Source organism: Syngnathoides biaculeatus, chromosome 22, assembly GCF_019802595.1.
Source record: "Syngnathoides biaculeatus isolate LvHL_M chromosome 22, ASM1980259v1, whole genome shotgun sequence".
Taxonomy (NCBI): domain Eukaryota; kingdom Metazoa; phylum Chordata; class Actinopteri; order Syngnathiformes; family Syngnathidae; genus Syngnathoides; species Syngnathoides biaculeatus.
In genome coordinates, this window is record NC_084661.1 from 67230 (window position 1) to 85516 (window position 18287).

Genomic DNA, 18287 nt, shown 5'->3' on the forward strand with positions numbered 1-18287 from the left:
ACACAACACAAATCATTCGAAGTGTATTTAATCTTCTTATGAAATGCGTCATTAAACGCAACACCATTTCTACTATTATTTTATTGCAACTGCTGAGAGTTCAAATTTTCAGATGGTTTGGGTTTAACAACAACAACAACAACAAAAATGCGATGAATTTTAAAAACACTAAATCCCCATTAAGAATTTGCAAATTTAAAAAAAACGAAAGTGCGCCCCTTAGCGATTATAATAGCAATCTGCATCCCAGCCTCAGCAGCGAAGGATCAAGAGAATGCGCTCAATCGCTCCTGGCGCAGTCCAAGCGCTCATTGAGTCTCCAAAGGATGTGCTAAATCGGCCCCAAATTGGAGAACACACCACCGTGGGGACATTACAAAACTATTCCTGACGGACATTTCTCTCTCTCTCAAAGGTCAGTACCTTCAAAATTCAAATATCCTGTATCCATTCTCATTGATGTTAATTATAGCGAGTATCGGACGACATATCCTGCTGTTTGTGCGCTGTTTATTTCTCCTTCGATTGCGTCAATTTGTCCACATAAAATACATTTGGACACGTCAGTACTGCATTATTGTATTTGGTGTTTTTGAATCGTTGTGCACATATGAGCAACCGTGCCTGTTGCTGTGACGTCGTTAGTCCCATCGCTGACTTGTAAAGGCAAGATTGTTGCATACAAAGTCAGCAGTAGCCAACCTGCAACAACACACGAGTTTTAATCCTGGATTTCCTCTAATCTGTCAACTCTTCGCCTGCGCAAAACTCCTCTGACACATGCTCAGCACAAATAAACAAACATTTCATTATATCATGTCATGTACATAGTAATTACGATTAATCAAAAAAATTTAATTGCTTATATACTGTTTATAATATATGGATTGTTCTTTAAAAATGATTGATTTTATATTATTATTCACGATTCAATACATTCTTAATTGCTTATATATTTAAAATAATGTAACATAATAATTTTGTTTTCAATGCAACTATTATTAATAATTATGTATGATATATTACTGATTGCGTGTAAAATATTTTAATGATTTGAGGCAATATTAATTTACATTTTTTAATGCCACACACATGTTATGAAACCATATTGCATTTTTTTCTTTTTTGCCCTGATATGCCTATGTCCTTTCCTGTCTTTGCTTCCTCGCCTCATATACCTGATAATGTACTGAAACTCCTGCAGTGCTCTACCCACGCTCTCTTTTTTCCTCTTATAAATGACATTGCATTGATTTGTGTGGGCGACGTGAGCCGAGTCAGCCCCCTCGCAGGGTGAGTGCCAGTCCCCTAAAGCTTTTTATGATCACTTCAGAGGACCTGGGCCTCCATTTTAAAGCTGCCAGCATGATGAAGGAATGCCTGCAGTTCCTCATTGAACCGGCCAAAAAGCTCAAGAGCCGACTGAAGGTATGACGTGCAAATTTGTGCTGAATCGGGGCGAACGAGTCTTTCCAAAATCCGATTTAATTTGTTCTTTCTTGGCTCCAGCAGTCCCGGAAGCGAGTGAGGCTGGAAAAAAAAGAGCTGCTGGTGGAGAGTCAATTATTCATCATGGAGCTGGCCCGAGAACTCAGCAAAATTTGCCAGGTGACCTCAACCAGCCTTTCCCAAGCATCCCATTTTGCACTTAGAGTATTGTTAAATTGCATTCCTAGTTATGATTCTATATTATGCACTACTCTTTTAGAGGGCCAATTTTCTTCAACACATTTGGACCAGTGAGGACGTATGGCCAGCCAACTTGTGCCGGGACTTTATTGTGGAGTGGGCTACTGTGCTGGAGAGGAAAGTGCAGGTACAACTACTGTAGGAGTAATTAGTATCATAAAGGTGAGTATGAATTTATGGGCAAGGCAAGAAAAGAGAGAGAAAAAAACCTTTCTGGTTTGTGGAAAATTACGTTAAAATTTTTGGCTTTTCTCGTGTGAAAAAAGAAAATCTTCTGTCAGAACTTTTGTCAGATTTGGACTTAAATGCAATATCTCTTAATATCACTTTCAACACACCACAGGATATCTGCCCAGGACATACTTTGAGACGTTCAATAATTAGGCCTTTATCGGGGGGGTCCAATTAAGCTGGACGCTTCATTCTGTGTTCTGCAGCCCAAAGTCAGCCTGCCAGACTGCCAGTACCACAGGCCGGAGAAGATTGACTGGAGGGGTCACCTACTCTGTATCCTGGAGGCAGTAGAGGAGTGCGATATGGGGCCTCACAAGCGGGTCATCATGGAGTGGACCCGGGAAATTAAAAGCAGGCCTCAAGTGAGAGCGCTTGTTCACTAAGCGATTAAAGTGTGACCTACGTAGTCCGATAAAGATGATTACAGTAAACCCTGCCCTTGACACTCATCCTCGTCATACTAGGCCCTCATCAGAAAGCCTCTAATGAATGAATGCTCCTATTGCATTCTCTTCTCATAGCCCACCGTGTGGCCCGGTGAGCCGGTACTCATGATACTGGACGACTTGGAGTTTCAGTGGAAGAGGGGACGTCTGCCCAATCTGCTCCCTGCTGTGGAGCTTGTTATGCTGGCTGTGCTGAACGCAGACAGCCTTATTAAGGTCCCCGCTCTTTATTGTTCTTGTTGTTGAGAACGTGCAAGCTATACCCACCTTGAAATAATAAAAACAAATTGTTATTACTCAAACAACACTCAAACGAAGAACTAAGTATCTGAGGTGTGTGTTATCCTGGTTTGTTCTTTCACTGTGTGTGTTTATAGGAGGACGTGACCAAGGAATGGCTGCTCAGAAAGCAGAGAATCCAGAACGTGGGTGAGATGCCTTCTTACCTACTACAGTACAATAATCGTAAATGCGATCACGTTACATAACAGTACTGCATGCGCCAGCACTGTACTCAATAAAGGAGCCAAGTGGAAAAACAGCTTGAAGGAGTGAATGATTCAGATAGATTCATCTGACTAATCGGCATCGATTGTTATTTATAAACAAAAGCATCAAAGGACATTGGTTTTTTTGGGGAAAATGGAAGAAATATGATTTTTTTTTCTCTGCTTTACAGATGCTGTCCACTACATACCCCATGGTGGTAAGCAGGAGTGATGACTAACTAACTAACTAACTAACTAACTAACTAACTAACTAACTAACTAACTAACTAATACAATTTGTATTTTAATTTACTCCAATGAGTAAAAAGGCCTTTAAAAACATTTCAGTGATTGCCCAAAAGTCTTATGTTGCCATACTTACAAATAAAGTAAAATAAAAATTCTTAGTGGAACATAACTTTATGGTAATATTTGTCTTTCCTATACAGTGTGGAACTGGATCTGTGAGGCCTCAGGTGTGTAAATCTTCTTGATCAGCAAATTTCACATCAGACTTGAGATTGTCTAATACTGAGTTCCGGGCCTGTGAACACCACAGAGGACGTGTTGCTGGACCCAGACTCGGCCAACCCAGAACTGCTGATCTCCATTGACCAAAAGAAGATGCGATGCGGGCTAGAGCGCCGTGACGTCCCGTGTGGCAATGGCCGCTTCGACAGCTGGTTGTGCGCTGCAGGCCAGCAGGGCTTCACCTCCGGACGCCACTACTGGGAGGTGGAAGTGGGCCAACGGGACTGGCGCCTGGGTGTGGCTAAGGGGTCCGCCGTGAGGCGAGGTTTCCGCTCTCTCAACACAGACACGGGCTACCTGACCCTGCGCCTGGAGAGGGGTAAGGACCTCAAGGCCTTGACGGTGCCCGCTACCTCTCTCCCTCTGAGCCTGGCGCCCAGGAAAGTGGGGGTCTACTTGGACTACGAGCAGGGTCAGTTGTCCTTCTATGACGTCGACAAGCGCTCCCACGTGTACACATTTAATGACAAGTTCACCGAGGATATCTTCCCCATATTCGGGACTGTGGAGGTGCTCAAGGACCTGGTGATCAGGCCAGCGAGGGTCAAACAACACTGCCTCTGCCCTGGGCCGTGCCTCTGGAACTGAACTACACCACATCACACAGCGCTTTTAGGAGGCAGTCAAAAAGTAACGAGCCCAATTTAATTCAACCTGACAATCAGAGATTTCTGCTCCCCAGAAAATTTGTAGTTTAAATACTTTAAATCTGTATTCTCACTGTCAGCCATTTTGGAAATGGCATCATTGTTTGATGCCCATCAGAAGCTGAGAGCTGTGAACTGGATTTTTTTTTTTTTTTGCTTTGGATGGGGAATAACTACTAAAGATTTTCAAAAGGCTGCAAAAGATGTACGGGCAAGCTGGAATAGCTGACTGCATCGTAAAAAAAAAAGGAAAAAAAGATTTAGACTTGCCTATAGCTGCCACATGATGGTGACAAAGCACCATTTTAGTTTAAATGAAAAACCTCATTTTACTTCAACACCGTTCCTAAGATGCCACAAAATGTGCCAAACTAATCCTTTTCATTTGGAACAGGAGAGTTGGAGCCCATTCCATCTGTCATTGGGGAGGAAGCGGGCTACACCCTGAACTGGTTGCCAGCCAATCACAGGGCACATGGAGACAGACAACAGTTACGATCACAACTAGGGTCAATTTAGAGTGTCTAAAAATGTCAGGAAAATGAAAACAACTCACTCTGGTTCATCAGGCAGGAGGCGGGGTACACCCTGAACTGGTTGTCAGCCAATCGCAGGGCACATGGAGATAGACAACAGCCGCACTCACAATCACACCTCGGGGCGATTTAGAGTCACCAGTTACTGCATGTTTTTGGGATGTGGGAGGAAACCAGAGTACCCGGAAAAAACCCACGCAGGCACGGAGAGAACATGCAAACTCCACACAGGTGGGGCCGGGATCAAACCAAGGACCTCATAACCGTGAGGCCAATGCTCTAACAAGTTGCTCACCGTTCCACCTAAAAAAACATCCATCCATCCATTCGCCAAGCCACTTATCCTCACAATAGTCACAGGAGAGCTGGAGCCTCGCCCAGCCAGCTTCGGGTGAAAGGCGGACTACACCCTGAACTGTTTGCCAGTCAGTCCCAGGGCAGATATCAACACAATCCATGAGCGGCAATAGATGCCACACTGCCCGCACCAAAGTCAGGCATGTGTACCACTACACCATCAGTGATTCTCTAAAAAAAAAGAAAACATAAAATCTTCAAAAAAAAAAAAAAAACAAACCATTACACTCACCAGAGTTGCTAATTATTAAATGTATTAATGCGCGCGGATTGCTCCAGATACGTTTGGTAGTCAAAATTGGCTAAAACAAGTTTTGCTACAATCAACCAATCAGAGGACAGAAAAATTCTGACTTCTTTGATGGCCAGCTCACAATATGAAAATTCGCCTAACTATAGCAAAGTTTCTTTGGCTATTATAATTTAACTTCATTATCCAGCACGACAGGTTTTGAAGGCCCTTCTAGAATTATGTCCCCTCACACAAATGGTGAAATCTGATAGGACAAAGGGAAAAAAAAGAAGATACTGATTCACTTCCATACTAAATAACGCAATATCAAATACTTATTCCTGGGCTGTAGCCATCATAAAACCTTAATTAACTGTAGAGGCAATGTTTTAAGTACAGGGGGTCTTCAGTTTACCATAAAGTTCTATTCCCGTAATGGTGACATTAAATGTGAAATTCTTCAACTTCTGTGGTTCCATTGTCTCCAAAATGTAGATAGATGGGCTTGATTCCCCACCGGGTTACATCCTGGATCATGGAGTGAAATACAGTATTTACATTCTAATGCCCAGTGTACAATATCTTTTCAACTTAATTGCCTTTTATACAGTTTAAATTTTGGAAAGTTTTGTTGTATTTGTAAAGTTTTTTTTTTCTTTTGCAGGGTGGATTTCTTTTTTTGTACATGGGGGTTGCTAAACATGCTGACATAAGTGTAACTGTGGTTTTCCCCAAAGCAGCTTTGGGAGAAAAAGCGCAAGCCGAAGCCGACAATGTGCATGTCCACAGAATTTCACGTCATAAGATGAATTCTGCTTTGCTTGCGTTTTGCTGAGTGTTTTTTGCATCACTGCCAATGCCCCCCAGAACCCTCCGCCTTCACCAATAAATAAGCAGAATAGAACAGATCATTTCTATCTTTATTAAGTGCAATAGATGTGACGAAGAAAATACAGAGGCAACCGCATCAGTGTAAAAGTGATAACATTTTTTTCAAACCCATCCATTTATCCATTAGGTCCAACATATCAAAAGTTTTTATAAAAGACAAACATAGACTGAAGTTGAAATACAACTTGACTATATTTGTGCTCGAACGCAAATACAATCTTTATGTCTTATATTCAATTCCTCCAATTGAACACCTCTTACTGCATGAGAACAATGAAAACGCAACAGTAGTACAAAGAATTGTATATATCATACATTGAGTATAAACATCTTGTAAAATGTGAAACAAAATACAATTTATGAAATCGTTTGTAGAAATGTCAATACAGCAGAAATAGCACAAACTTACTTTAACGGGTATAAATTTGGCATGTTTGTATTACTTTATTTGATTAGATTGTTTAATTCTAAGCACAATACTCCCTTAATGTGCCGCACTGACGATAAAACCAATTGAGGGAATTAATAAACCTTCGGAATAATCCACAACATACGTTATTAGTTATTGTGGTTTTCTAAATATGACAAAACAAAAAAGATTTATTGAACTAGGGTTGCAAGGGCGTCGTGTCATTCTGGATTAACCACAGTCGAGATTACCTGTATACTTTTAATGTATGTACACTATGTGTGCGTGACTAGAAGTGAAGTTGTTTATACGACAGAAAACCTGGATGAACAAGAACAAGTGCTCAAACTTTGTAACAGACGCAACCAAATGGCCTCCTCGCCATTTTATTATTAGCATAACAGTGTAAATGTTTCATTTTATTTATTTTTTTGGTACCACAATCTCTCACGTGCATCATTATGAATACATACTGTACATCAAGCATTTGTGAGCTCTCTGACTCTTTTTAAAAGAGAATCTGAAAGATTTGGACCATTAGAATGCAAATCGATACAAAAATGAGAAATGGAAGCAGGTTATTTTAGGATTCGTAAAACATCTTCTTTGTGACGGTGGTACCGCCGACAACACTCCTCTGGACCACTTCCTTGGTGATTTGGCGGGTCATCATGCCGCTGGTTTCTGTGTGCTGCGTGGTCATCATCATTCCATCTGTTAGAGAAGAATATATTTACCGTTTCATCAAATGAATTATATATTAACATGGTAAATTCTACTTTAGATTCCTACTGTAATCCTATTTGAATATTTTCAGAAAACAAGATAAAGCATTTTTAGTAAGATTTGGGAACAGTAAGTGAAATATGACTTATGGTCGTTGGAATGAGCCTCATGGCATACTGGTAAACATGGTAGAATATTTACATGGTACCATGATAGGTGGCATTTGTTTACCAACAACAATGGGGTACTATTCTGATAAATTAAATCTCTCACATGGCCTTAATAAACCATGAAGCTGTTACTTTAGGCTCAGATTAGAACAAAGTGCCGCTTTCATTCGTACCTGAGAAGTACGGGTCGTTGATCATCGTGCGCGACATGTTGCTCATGGTACTGATGTCACTTGGCATGTTGAAAACTTCCCTCGTTGTCATGGATTGATTATTAAACTGAGACAGAGCCCCTGCAGGTGAAGGAAAAACAAGACATGTTTTAGTATACACATGTACTTTAAAATGCTGTGTTGAAAGCATGGCAGTTATATGAAAAGGGCATGTTATGAAAAATTGATTTTATTGTTTGTATACTGACAAAAACAAAGACCCTGGGAAACTTCCCCGCCCCTTGTGTTAAATCAAACAAGCAAGTCAACGTTTTGCGAGCTGCCTGAAAAGTTCACTTTTTTTCTACAGTACATACTGCAGTTTTGTTCTACTAGTATCTTCAGTGAACTTGCGAGGTTACCTCCATCCTGAGACTCAATGGTGATGATGCCTTCCCTCTCGGGTCCGAAGCCCTGAGTGGTCTGAGCCTGAACTTTGAACTTGTAGGGGATGTTCTCAGTCAGGTTCGGGACGGTCAGCCGGGTCTCCGCGCTGTCGCCGCTCACTTGGAAGGAACGAGTGTCACCTGGACGAAATAAAAGCAAGAAGTGTTAACTTCTGGTCATGTGTGAAAAAATGAAAGCAAAATGAGTTCAAAACAACAATACAATATGTGACGAGTTCAATACAAATGTGACAGTACACCATTAATAACGAGAACACTGACTGAGCCCAGATCAGTATTAGAGTCTAAATTTCATAAAACATCAACATTGGATGTTTGTCCCTCTAATGTATGTTTGGATTGGTGCTAATGTGTTTTTTCAATGTCTTAATATTTCTGGATATTTTGTGGGGATTTAAAATTGGACAGAACCGAATAAGTATGAGGACTCCCCCAGGCTCCCAATGTCCTCTGAGGAGCCCTACAAAAAAAATTGACTGTAGATTGAAAGGTCAAGTGTCATGAAATGGATGATTTTTAGTATGTTATTTATGAAAAAACAGAAGCCGGTATGAACCCATCTGCTTTTTCACCATAAAACATGATTTTGACATTAATGGCTTTTTGTAACTGCCGCCATGAAAATCCTCTCGAGGGATTTGTTTTCGACAAGAAGCAGAAAGTGACGCAGGCAGTAGCGCGCTCAAGCGGACTCGTTTGTTTCTATTAGTTTTACCTGCGGGAAGATAGCTCATTGTTCCTTCGTGTTAGCCAAAATACCGGTTCATTGCATTGCTTGATATTGCTCGAACACTTGGGAGGAGGGATTTACCCTTCATACGTTTCCACGAGACGTGGTTCGTCATGAAAAATGGATTGCACTGGTGCAAAGGTCGAGAGCTTCATGGGTTCCAAATGACAGGTAGGTGTGTATACAGCTATTAAAAAAAAAGTTTGGGGGGGACCACGTAATCCATCTCTCATAACCTGACAAAAGATCTGCGTAAGTATGGCAGGGGTGCTAAATGTGTGGATGTGTGCATAGGATGGCTGCCGCGTTGTGCTTTGCGGACGAGCACGGCTTTGGCAGGGCTGGCTCATACATACTGTCTGGGGGTCTGTTGTTAGTTATAAGTGATCTGCATATCATCTTAATATGGCTCGAAACAATAGAGTAATATTCCCCGGACACTTCACTCGATTGTGAGACGTTCTCTTCTTCGAGAAGAGCTTCTGTGTCTGAAGGGGCGTGTCCCATAGTAGGAGCCACAGCGAGTTTTCAATGGCGAATGTCTGAGGTGATGTCACGGACAGTAGATACAGCCAATATGGTGACCACTTGGATGCCGAATGACAGTTCCGCAACTTTGCGCATGGATGACGTGCTCTCTGCTCATATTTATTTTTTCGTATGGACATTGAAGTGAATAATGTTATATGTATTTTTCATTTTAATATCTATGTTAGAATGTTTATAGGGATGACACTTGACCTTTAAGAGGAAATGAACACTGTTGCGACAGACTCACCTCCACCGTGCAATTGCTCGCAGGTGACCACATAGCCGAGAATGTCTCCATTTGGCTTCCGAGGTTTCTCCCAGCTGAGCTGCAGGGAATCGGGACTCAGAGCTGTGAAGACGAGGGGACCCGGCGCACTCGGGGTGCTCAGAGTGAATGGGGAGCCTTCGAGGAAAAGATAGAGACCGGTAAGACTGTACATGTTGAGTACAAGGGAGTGGCCGCTCCTTAGGCTCATGACAGGAACCTGGCATGGGACTGAAGGGACTCTTGGGGTCGACGGCGGACTCGATGGTGATGACGCCCTCTCTCTCAGGACCCCAGCCTTCTTGGCTCTGAGCCTTCACCTTGAACAGGTAGGAATGATTGGGCAGGAGGTCCTGGATGAGCACAGAGTTGTCGGCCGGGTTGGTCATATTGATGCGCTTCACTTCACCTAAATGAGAGAAAAAACCCATATAAATGGAATTAAATCCACACCAATATATTATAATCACCAAGTAAAGACCCCCCACCCCCCACATCTGCTTTTTCAACTCAAGCCAACTACAGAAGCCCTCCCTCACCTCCATTAAGCGGCTGGTAGAGCACACAGTAACCCAAGATGTCCTTCTCGCAGTGCGGCTCCTGCCAGCTGACCTTCAAGGCAGTGGGACCCAGAGCTGAAAACACCAGTCGGCTGGGGGTGTCAGGGACCCCTGGGTTGAGTCTCGCATCTGATGAGAGACGGGGGGGGGGGACGCTGTGAGATGGACTGTGCGTTTGTAAACTACACTAACCGGATACGTCATTAGTCACACATGCAAAATAGCATGAGAGCCAAGTAAACATTCTGCCCTTAGACGATAACGTTCAGTTTGGACAATAAATTTATTGTTTTGGTGATGGTGGTTTGCACTGTGTAATAATGGACTTTTTCAAATAATTTATTTAATTCCAGAGGCAAGTTTGCATTAAGGGCATGAGAGCAGTGTTCCACCAAATCGGACTGTAATCTTCCTCTACATAATTTTTATTAAACAAACTAGTGTTTATAATCTGACATTTTTATCCATGTAGGGACTTTTACTTTTGTTCGGGGTATTGGTTTATAAAAGTCATGACTTGCCACCATAAGAATGTAACTCTGTCAATAAATGAAGATTAAATTCCTTATTGTGTGCCTGTGTGACTTTCTGTTATCCTTATCTTTGCGATTTGAATTGCCGGAGCGAAGTACAACAATTGTTTCACAGGTGACCAGCAATTCTGATTGTGCTACATTGCTGAATTGTTTAGATAGCTATATATTTTTTTTTCAGTTTCATGATGACTCACAAATGATTTGTGTTGTCGGTGTAAGTTATAAGTCTGTGTAAGTCGTAATATTTCTTTTAAACGATGAATTGGACTAGAAAAAAAGAGGAGTTTGCCACTGCCAGAAATTTCTAGAAAAGATAATCATTAGCCTAACATCTTGTATTTCTTCTACTATTCTTTTTCTTTGTTTTTGTTTTCTCTTGACTGTCTGGTTCTCTTGTGGCAGCATACTGCCGCTCACAGGTCAGTGTTGGTACACGTAAACTACCAATAGATGTATATGTATCCACTGTTTAAACGATGGTCTTAAAGCTATCTGTTATAAAACCAATCAACCTTGATAGCAAACATAATGCATCATTAAAGTTCAAATAACTTTTAATCGAAACTGACCACTGTTATCTCGGTAAAGGCAGAGTTTTTCAAAAAGACCTGTTTGATCTCATCACTTTTTGAGTGCAAGAGCCAACTGTCGTGGCCACTGAGTGTAAACTCCTGAATTGCTACCACAGACAAGAGATCTGTGTTGATCCTTGAAGAGGAGAAAACAGCAGCCTTCATGCTTTTTCATGCGCCATACTCACCCTGGAGCACCCTGTCCAGATTATACAGAGCTTCGTTGACTTCGAAAGACTGAGTCCTAGCCCTGGGACCCTGAGACAGGCTGTAGCCGAACTGGCTCTGAGAGGTACTCTGCGACCCAGTGAAGCCGTACACACCTGAAGGCACATTGAGCGGAGGAGGCGCAAAAGAGGAGGATGCGGAAGACAATAGAGGTGGAAGGAGGGTGGGAGTGTAAATGGAAAGAGTGGAATGTTAAGCCCAGGGGACAGAAAAAGAGAGAGCGATAGTCAGCATAGCTTCTGCAAAGACTGTTTATAAGCACCAACCAACAGCACGAAGCCTGTCAACATGCATCCAGTTCCAAGACATTGGCCCATGCGCCTACACAGTTTTGCCAAGACCACTTCACCTTCTTTCGTCAGACAACGCATTTAAGATCTAACGTACCTATCACAGTGCACTTAGAATTTACCCACTGCTAATGTTACAGTACCTAGTTCTGGAAATTTGTTCGACACATTTCCCATAACGATTGAGTCCCGAATGTTTTCTTCTGTGTACGCCCTCTCTGAGCGCTTCCTCATGATGACGTCTGATGTATATGTTCCACCTATTCCACCCATCATATCAGGTCTACGAGGGCTTCCTGTTGGGAGAGAGGAGCGTTACTACTGGATGAATACAAATTAGCGCTTGTGTGGTTTCAGCATTCATCTTACCTGACATGTAGTTGGTGGTTGTTTCTGTGGTAAATGAGCCGCCCCTGTAGTTAGAGTTCAAAGAGGACATCGGAGATGACGATGTGGACAAGTTGCGTGTGACAGAACCACCTGGGAATAGGAAGTTCTGGTCCCATTTGCCGTTCATCATGTAATCTGTCAAACATCAAGACGGGTGTTGTCAGCAGGCAGTTTGATTGAACGTCAGCTGATCGTTTTCATCTGTGTTTTGATAATAGAATATATTACTTTTAAGTAATTCCTGTGTGGGAACACATGCATTTAGCAAAGTTGTGGCGTTCAGTCATTGTAAAACGTTGTTATTGGGCCATCCACAGGCACTGGGTGCTAAAAAAGCATTTTTACGTCACCAGAAAATACTGTAGTATCTTTACAACTTCACTTAATGTCCCCCAAAACAGCTTTCATCCACAGGTCACAAAAATATCTATGCCTGCACAAACTTAGAAGATCTAATACAACATTGGAAGTGTAAAGATAACAATGTTCAATTCTGATTAACAGTCATTATTATTGTGGTTGTAATGTGTAGAATCACAACATCCAACATAATACTGCTGTAATGGCATTTTGGCAACATAAGAGGGCCAGAAGGTCACAAGTTACTCTTTTGAGTAAGCTATGATAATGCCACAACAGTAAATTAATTATTAAAGTAGATTTTTGTTTCTTTGTTGGTTTGGTATCTTTTCAATCTTACAAATGACTGCATTTAATAATTCAAATTCTGAACTATTCCAAATTTAATTATTATATAAATGCAATATTGTGCATCCCATGATGACTAACCCCTGGTAAATATTAAAGGTGTACCTCAATATTTATTAGAATCCTGGATTAGTATTGAATTGAAAACTGTAGTGTTTGGGTTGTTAATCATCAATGAATGGGTGGGAAACTCAATTCAGTGAAAGAGATGAAGTTGACCTATTTAGAATTCAAGATGGAATGATGTGAAATGAAAAGTGACTATTTTAATCTAAGCGATGCAAAAACCCATTTTGTGTCATCCGCATGGCGTGTGTAAGTACATCTGCAGTAAATCTGAATCTGAACGGCTACTTTTGTTCATGCTGGTGCTTTGTAGATTGGCATGAAATGAACAGTTGCTGTTTTTTGGGACGCATTAACAATTCCTGCCTGTTGAGAAACACATTAAGAGTAGGAAAGCTTCAAAGTAGTTCCATGAGGTGTTTTGTGGATTACAAAACTGCAAGAAAAGGTGTCGCTTCTGAAAATCCCCTGTAGCGAGGCCAATGGCAGTCTTTAACATCCACCGTCTCCATAACAACCAGCATTTATACACACCTGCAAGCTCCCCCAAGACTACTACCCTCCCACTGGGATGTGAGAGGACAGACAGAGGCAGGTGTATGAAGGTGGGGGTGGAGGGGTAGGGGTAAGCCTGCCTCTGATCATCAACTGGAAGATGGTGCAGTTGATGCAAGTGCTTCTCTCTTGGCATAAGCCAGGAGGATAGATAGGATAGGTGCCAACTTGAGGACAAAGGGACAAAGGCTGAAGCTTGCATTAGAAGGACTACGCAAGATTTCAATATTAAGGCTATAGGGGCATTTGGCATGCCGGCTGCCTGTCTGCTTCTCTGATGGAGTGCTCTTCACCTGCCACGGGTGTTTGTGTGAAGCTGGGATATGGGGCCCCATCATTGCTCGTCTCTGTGTCTGTGCTGAGCCGACTGTTGGGGATGACTTCCACTCGCCTTTTCCACGACACCTTTCGGAGATCCAGGTTGGACCCCACCAACTCGACATATTTCCAGCCTTGCAAATTGAGGTCATGAGGGAAGGGGGGAGAAGCAAGCAAGTGGAGGATGGCAGGAAAACTGTTCAATGGTTTGCTGAACTATGAATTTTGTACAAATAGTCACAACTGACCAATGGGACAACATCATAAACTGAATGACCAAGCCAATAGCATTTAGCCATCACGGCCAGCGAGACCTTCTCTGCTGGCCTAAAAACGATCAGAAGCACTGATCTGCTTGTACAATCCAATTCCATGCATTCTGTGAAATTGTAATCATTTTTGATTCACTTCAATTGCAGATAAGATGATGCATTGGAAAATTTGTCGAAAAGATGAATGGATGGGAAGTGATGAGTTGTTCAGTCCCTATTGTGAAAGGGCTATGATGCCACAGCATGACTTACAGTATTTACTTATTCCTTATTTGTTTGATAGCCTCTATTTTGGGGATGCTGCTCTATCCATATAGTTCTTTCACTCACTTCTCCTCTCACTATTGCAGTGTGTTTGTACAGTAAATGGATTACACGTATATCGCACTTTAACTTACACCATCCCGATGCCCAAAGTGCTTTACAAATGCAGACACATTCAACTATTTACGCAAACATTCATAAAATATTGGGTGTATCAATGCATCTATGTGCTGTTTGTGGTTTGGGCTCCTGGCTACCCACCATCACCAGAAACGCTGGGTGTCTTGGACCCTGCAGGAGACTTCAGCACCTCATTGCTGTACATCAGATAGCTGTCATACTCATCTCCTGCCTCGGCATCCACAATTGGGACATCTGGAATGATAGGAACTAAAACAGACAGAAAGGGGTATAAATTTTGCAAATAAAAAACGCTCAGGAACTGGTGCGTTGGATTGTGACTCACTGGACAGCGGTCTCGCAGGCTGTGACGCCAAGTTAATGGTAGCATCTCTATAGGGGCCCCAGCCGACACTATTCTTGGCACGGACCTTGTACTGATAGGTCTGCGCATTCACAAGATTCTCAATAAGGAGCATTCGCTTCTTTGCGTTGTCTATCTTCACCTTCTTGGCTGCACCAACTTGCTCTATATACGAGCAGAGACACAGATACAACATGACGACAAAGATAACATGCAAACACACTCAAGAATATGGACAAAAGTACCGATAAATAAACTGGACATAGAAAAAAGTAGTTGCCCCGTTAGCTTCTCTAATCTTCGTACTGTCTACAAACTTTGGAGTGTCTGTCTTTGCCTACAAGAACATTTATTACATTAAAAACTAACTGAAATTCTGTTTTAGCTCATCAAATTCAGTCTGGCTTCACAGAGCCCCAGTGGAACAGAAAATTGATGGATTCTGTCTGATCAGGGTTCTGAAAATTGCCTGCAGTACTGTATAGGTCTAGTAAGGCTTTCATTCATGTCAAACTGACAGGACGTGCATCAAAAGATACAGTGATTCTCTTACTCAGATCATCGTCAATAGGTGTGTAGATGACCTCGTAAGCAGTGATGTTGCCATTAGTTTCTGCAGGCTCAGCCCAACTGAGCTGAGTAACTGTTGGGCTGATGACATTGAAGGCAAGTCGGCCTGGTTCACCAGGCACTGCAGGGAAACAAACCAAGAACATTTGTGACTTAAAAGAGAGAGCTAATAGAACCGAGCTGCTTCCAATGATTGTTGTTTTTCAATAACCCTGAACACCCCAAAAAAATGAGGGAACAACTCATTTACCATCCTCCAGAGTCTGACAAGCAACAATGTCTGTTTCATTGCCATCTCCCGATGCATTGTAAGCAGACACTCTCATCTCATAGTCACAGTACGGATACAGGTTGGTCAGCTCAGCTTGAGAGGTCTTAACGTCTAAGACCTGAGCATCTTTCTCTGGGTCACCATAGATCCAATACTTGACCTAAAACACAAAAGCAAACAAAAGATACATCATTTCAGAAACACTCTCTACGCAAGTGACAAGATTAGAGCTAGGTTTGTGATCATTTCATGCACCTTGTATCCCATGGGGTTACCGGGTGGTGGGTCCCAGTTGAGGCGGATACTTCTAGGTCCAGTTGCTTTGGCTCTAGGGTTTCCTGGAGCAAGAAGACGACCACCAAGCGATGTATTTTTGGGAGTTACAAACCCTTTCTGCTGCATTTGGGCCATCTCGGGTGACCTTGGACCTACAGGAGGTGAAGGAAAAGGAAGCTATTTTCACAATGGATCCCATATTTGTACTGAAAAACTCTACCACGAACTACACCACAACAAACCTCCTTCTACAACATTGACAATTGTAGTCTTCCTCTCTCCGACTGTGGTATTACTACTTGGCTCCAACAGCTCTAACTGGAAGGAGTCAGGCTGGCCCAGGGCAGGGTGAGATCTTGGATCGATCACGATATTCTTCTCTGTCTCTCCGGGGTTAAACTTTAGTAGGCCTGAGAGGTCGAAGCGTTGACCCTTCTTCGTTCGCCATTTCACTGTAGCGGGGCTATCCTGGTTGCGAGTGCGTACCACAGGGATGCTGTAATTTGGGTCAGATGTAGTGAAGTTCTGGGTGCCCCTCTTGAACATCATCACGCTGGGCTCTGATTAAAATTCAAACCAGGGAGAAGAGAATGAGTGCGTCAGGATTATTGGATAATTTCCCACAGCACATTTGATGATCTCTCACTAAGGTGCTGTGACACAGTGGATGGGAATTACTCACTTTGGTGAAAATGTTTTTGGAAAATCTTGTCCTTCTCACCTGGTAGGTCGGCGATTGTGACAGTAGTTCTCGGGTAACGGCCAAGCTTGGCACCCTGTCGCGGGTTACTGAGGTCCATAACAAACTGTTTGACCTGCTTGTCATCCAGGAGGGCATCTTTCTCACCCAGCTCCAGTAGACGAACCGGAACAGTCTTCTGGGTCTCACCAGGACCATAAGTGAGGTCTCCATCTACAGTCACGTAATCCTGAAATTTCATCACAGAACTTTTTCTAGTGGCATGCGTGTGGAACCACAACTCCATTGGTATACTGTGGTCACCTTTTTGTCCTTGGCTGTGAGATCTCGTGTACGATAGGAAACTTGTGTGCGTCCGTCCTCAATAATCTCTCTACTAATTGGAATATTGGCCACCCCGTCCTGTCTACTATAGGTGTAGGCTGGCTGGAGGAAGGAGAACACACTGGAAGCTTGGAAGAGGAAGTAAACGACTCCATTAGTACAATCAGCAGATTATACTGTTTCATGACATAATTTTCATTACTTTAATTGACAGGTTTTCTGTTGCGTGACTGAAATTCTCCTGACCATGTTCTTTGATGATGGTGATGTTCACCAAGCGTTTTCCTATTTGGGCAATGCCCAGCGGCACATCGGTGGCCTCCACCAGCAGCTGCTTCTTGTCGTCATCTTCATCCTTGGTAAAAAGTGGCACGTGGACATCCAGCGATTCCACACCTTCTTGGAATTCTATAGCTCCTGCGGCCTCTGTGGATAAACAAGTTAACTAAACTAAGTTTAGATCATTAACACCAACGTGACATCATGTCAGGTATCAATATGGGTCATTTTTTTTTCTCCCATGATTCCCCTTAGGTTTTCAAATATAATTCACAACCAAAAACCTGTAAATATGCATTTGTGAACTGGCTAAAACACAGGCAAAACCAAGCCAAATCAATGAATACATATACCCAAATGCTTAATACTGCCACAAATTCTTATTGGAATAACATCATGTCTGGACACACACGCAAGATATCCAGGTGGTCAATGAGGCAAATCTCTATGTTAAAAACCCAGATACAATTTTAGAACTGTAATTTTAAGGTAGGATAAGTAGTTATTACAGCTTGAAATAAGGTATAAAAATTCCATCACACCTCTGTCTGTAGCAACAGTGTAGTAGCCAGGCAACACTTTCAAGTCATGGAAGTGTCCAGACTGGACATTTCTCTCTGTCAGCTTGACAATATCAGGGTAACTGCTGCGAGGTGCAGACAGGATGGTGTCCATGATGGTGTAGTCCTGCCTGGAGATCGCAAGAGTGTCAAATTTAGACACTTGTGTGCTTTGGGACCACAGAAATTTACATCAGTATCGATCTTACCTTTTCCCTGCATTTCTCTGCGTTCTGCAACAAAAATGGACAAGTAGATGATTAAAAGATAATATGCCTGTGAACGGCATGCTCTGTGAAGTAACACCTTACCTGAATAAGGTCTTTTGCATCTTTTGGGCCCCTGGAATTTGCTTGTACACCTCATTAAGCTAAATGAGAAGCCCGGAGTGAGAGGTATGTACACTCATCCATATGGATACCAAACGTGCTGAAGATGCCAACTCACGTTATCTGCCACTTCTTTACGAAGCTGCTCTGTATCTCTGGAGTCAGGACGGGACAAATTCTCAGAAAACCGCCTGTTCAGCCGCAGGGAGATTGGATACTGGACTATAAAGGAGG

The 18287-nt window shown here is 42.5% G+C and overlaps 2 protein-coding genes across 4 annotated transcripts in view; one reads left to right on the forward strand and one right to left on the reverse strand.

Annotated features, from left to right (window-relative positions):
* The first annotated feature begins 19 nt into the window (after positions 1–19).
* Positions 20–7082, forward strand: zgc:194990 (uncharacterized protein LOC568410 homolog). The gene is made up of 10 exons (XM_061809782.1): positions 20–415; positions 1334–1428; positions 1510–1608; positions 1709–1816; positions 2127–2285; positions 2445–2585; positions 2747–2798; positions 3049–3075; positions 3307–3333; positions 3417–7082. The coding sequence occupies exons 2-10, from the start codon at positions 1366–1368 to the stop codon at positions 3974–3976; spliced, it is 1236 nt and encodes a 411-aa protein (XP_061665766.1). The 5' UTR covers positions 20–415; positions 1334–1365; the 3' UTR covers positions 3977–7082.
* The window catches only part of itgb4 (integrin, beta 4), a 26320-nt gene continuing 14094 nt past the window's right edge, over positions 6062–18287 (reverse strand). For all 3 annotated transcript variants that reach the window (XM_061809770.1, XM_061809771.1, XM_061809772.1), the window contains 22 exons: positions 18172–18275; positions 18036–18094; positions 17934–17957; positions 17707–17855; positions 17132–17311; positions 16865–17013; positions 16583–16790; positions 16104–16421; positions 15841–16013; positions 15565–15745; positions 15298–15435; positions 14727–14909; positions 14522–14650; positions 12057–12212; positions 11831–11983; positions 11358–11492; positions 10041–10190; positions 9722–9910; positions 9484–9639; positions 7931–8095; positions 7530–7649; positions 6062–7174 (listed from right to left, as the gene is read on the reverse strand). In XM_061809770.1, coding sequence (XP_061665754.1) covers positions 7044–7174; positions 7530–7649; positions 7931–8095; positions 9484–9639; positions 9722–9910; positions 10041–10190; positions 11358–11492; positions 11831–11983; positions 12057–12212; positions 14522–14650; positions 14727–14909; positions 15298–15435; positions 15565–15745; positions 15841–16013; positions 16104–16421; positions 16583–16790; positions 16865–17013; positions 17132–17311; positions 17707–17855; positions 17934–17957; positions 18036–18094; positions 18172–18275 — 3350 coding nt within the window. In that variant the 3' untranslated portion in view covers positions 6062–7043. The remainder of the gene's footprint in view (positions 7175–7529; positions 7650–7930; positions 8096–9483; positions 9640–9721; positions 9911–10040; positions 10191–11357; positions 11493–11830; positions 11984–12056; positions 12213–14521; positions 14651–14726; positions 14910–15297; positions 15436–15564; positions 15746–15840; positions 16014–16103; positions 16422–16582; positions 16791–16864; positions 17014–17131; positions 17312–17706; positions 17856–17933; positions 17958–18035; positions 18095–18171; positions 18276–18287) is intronic.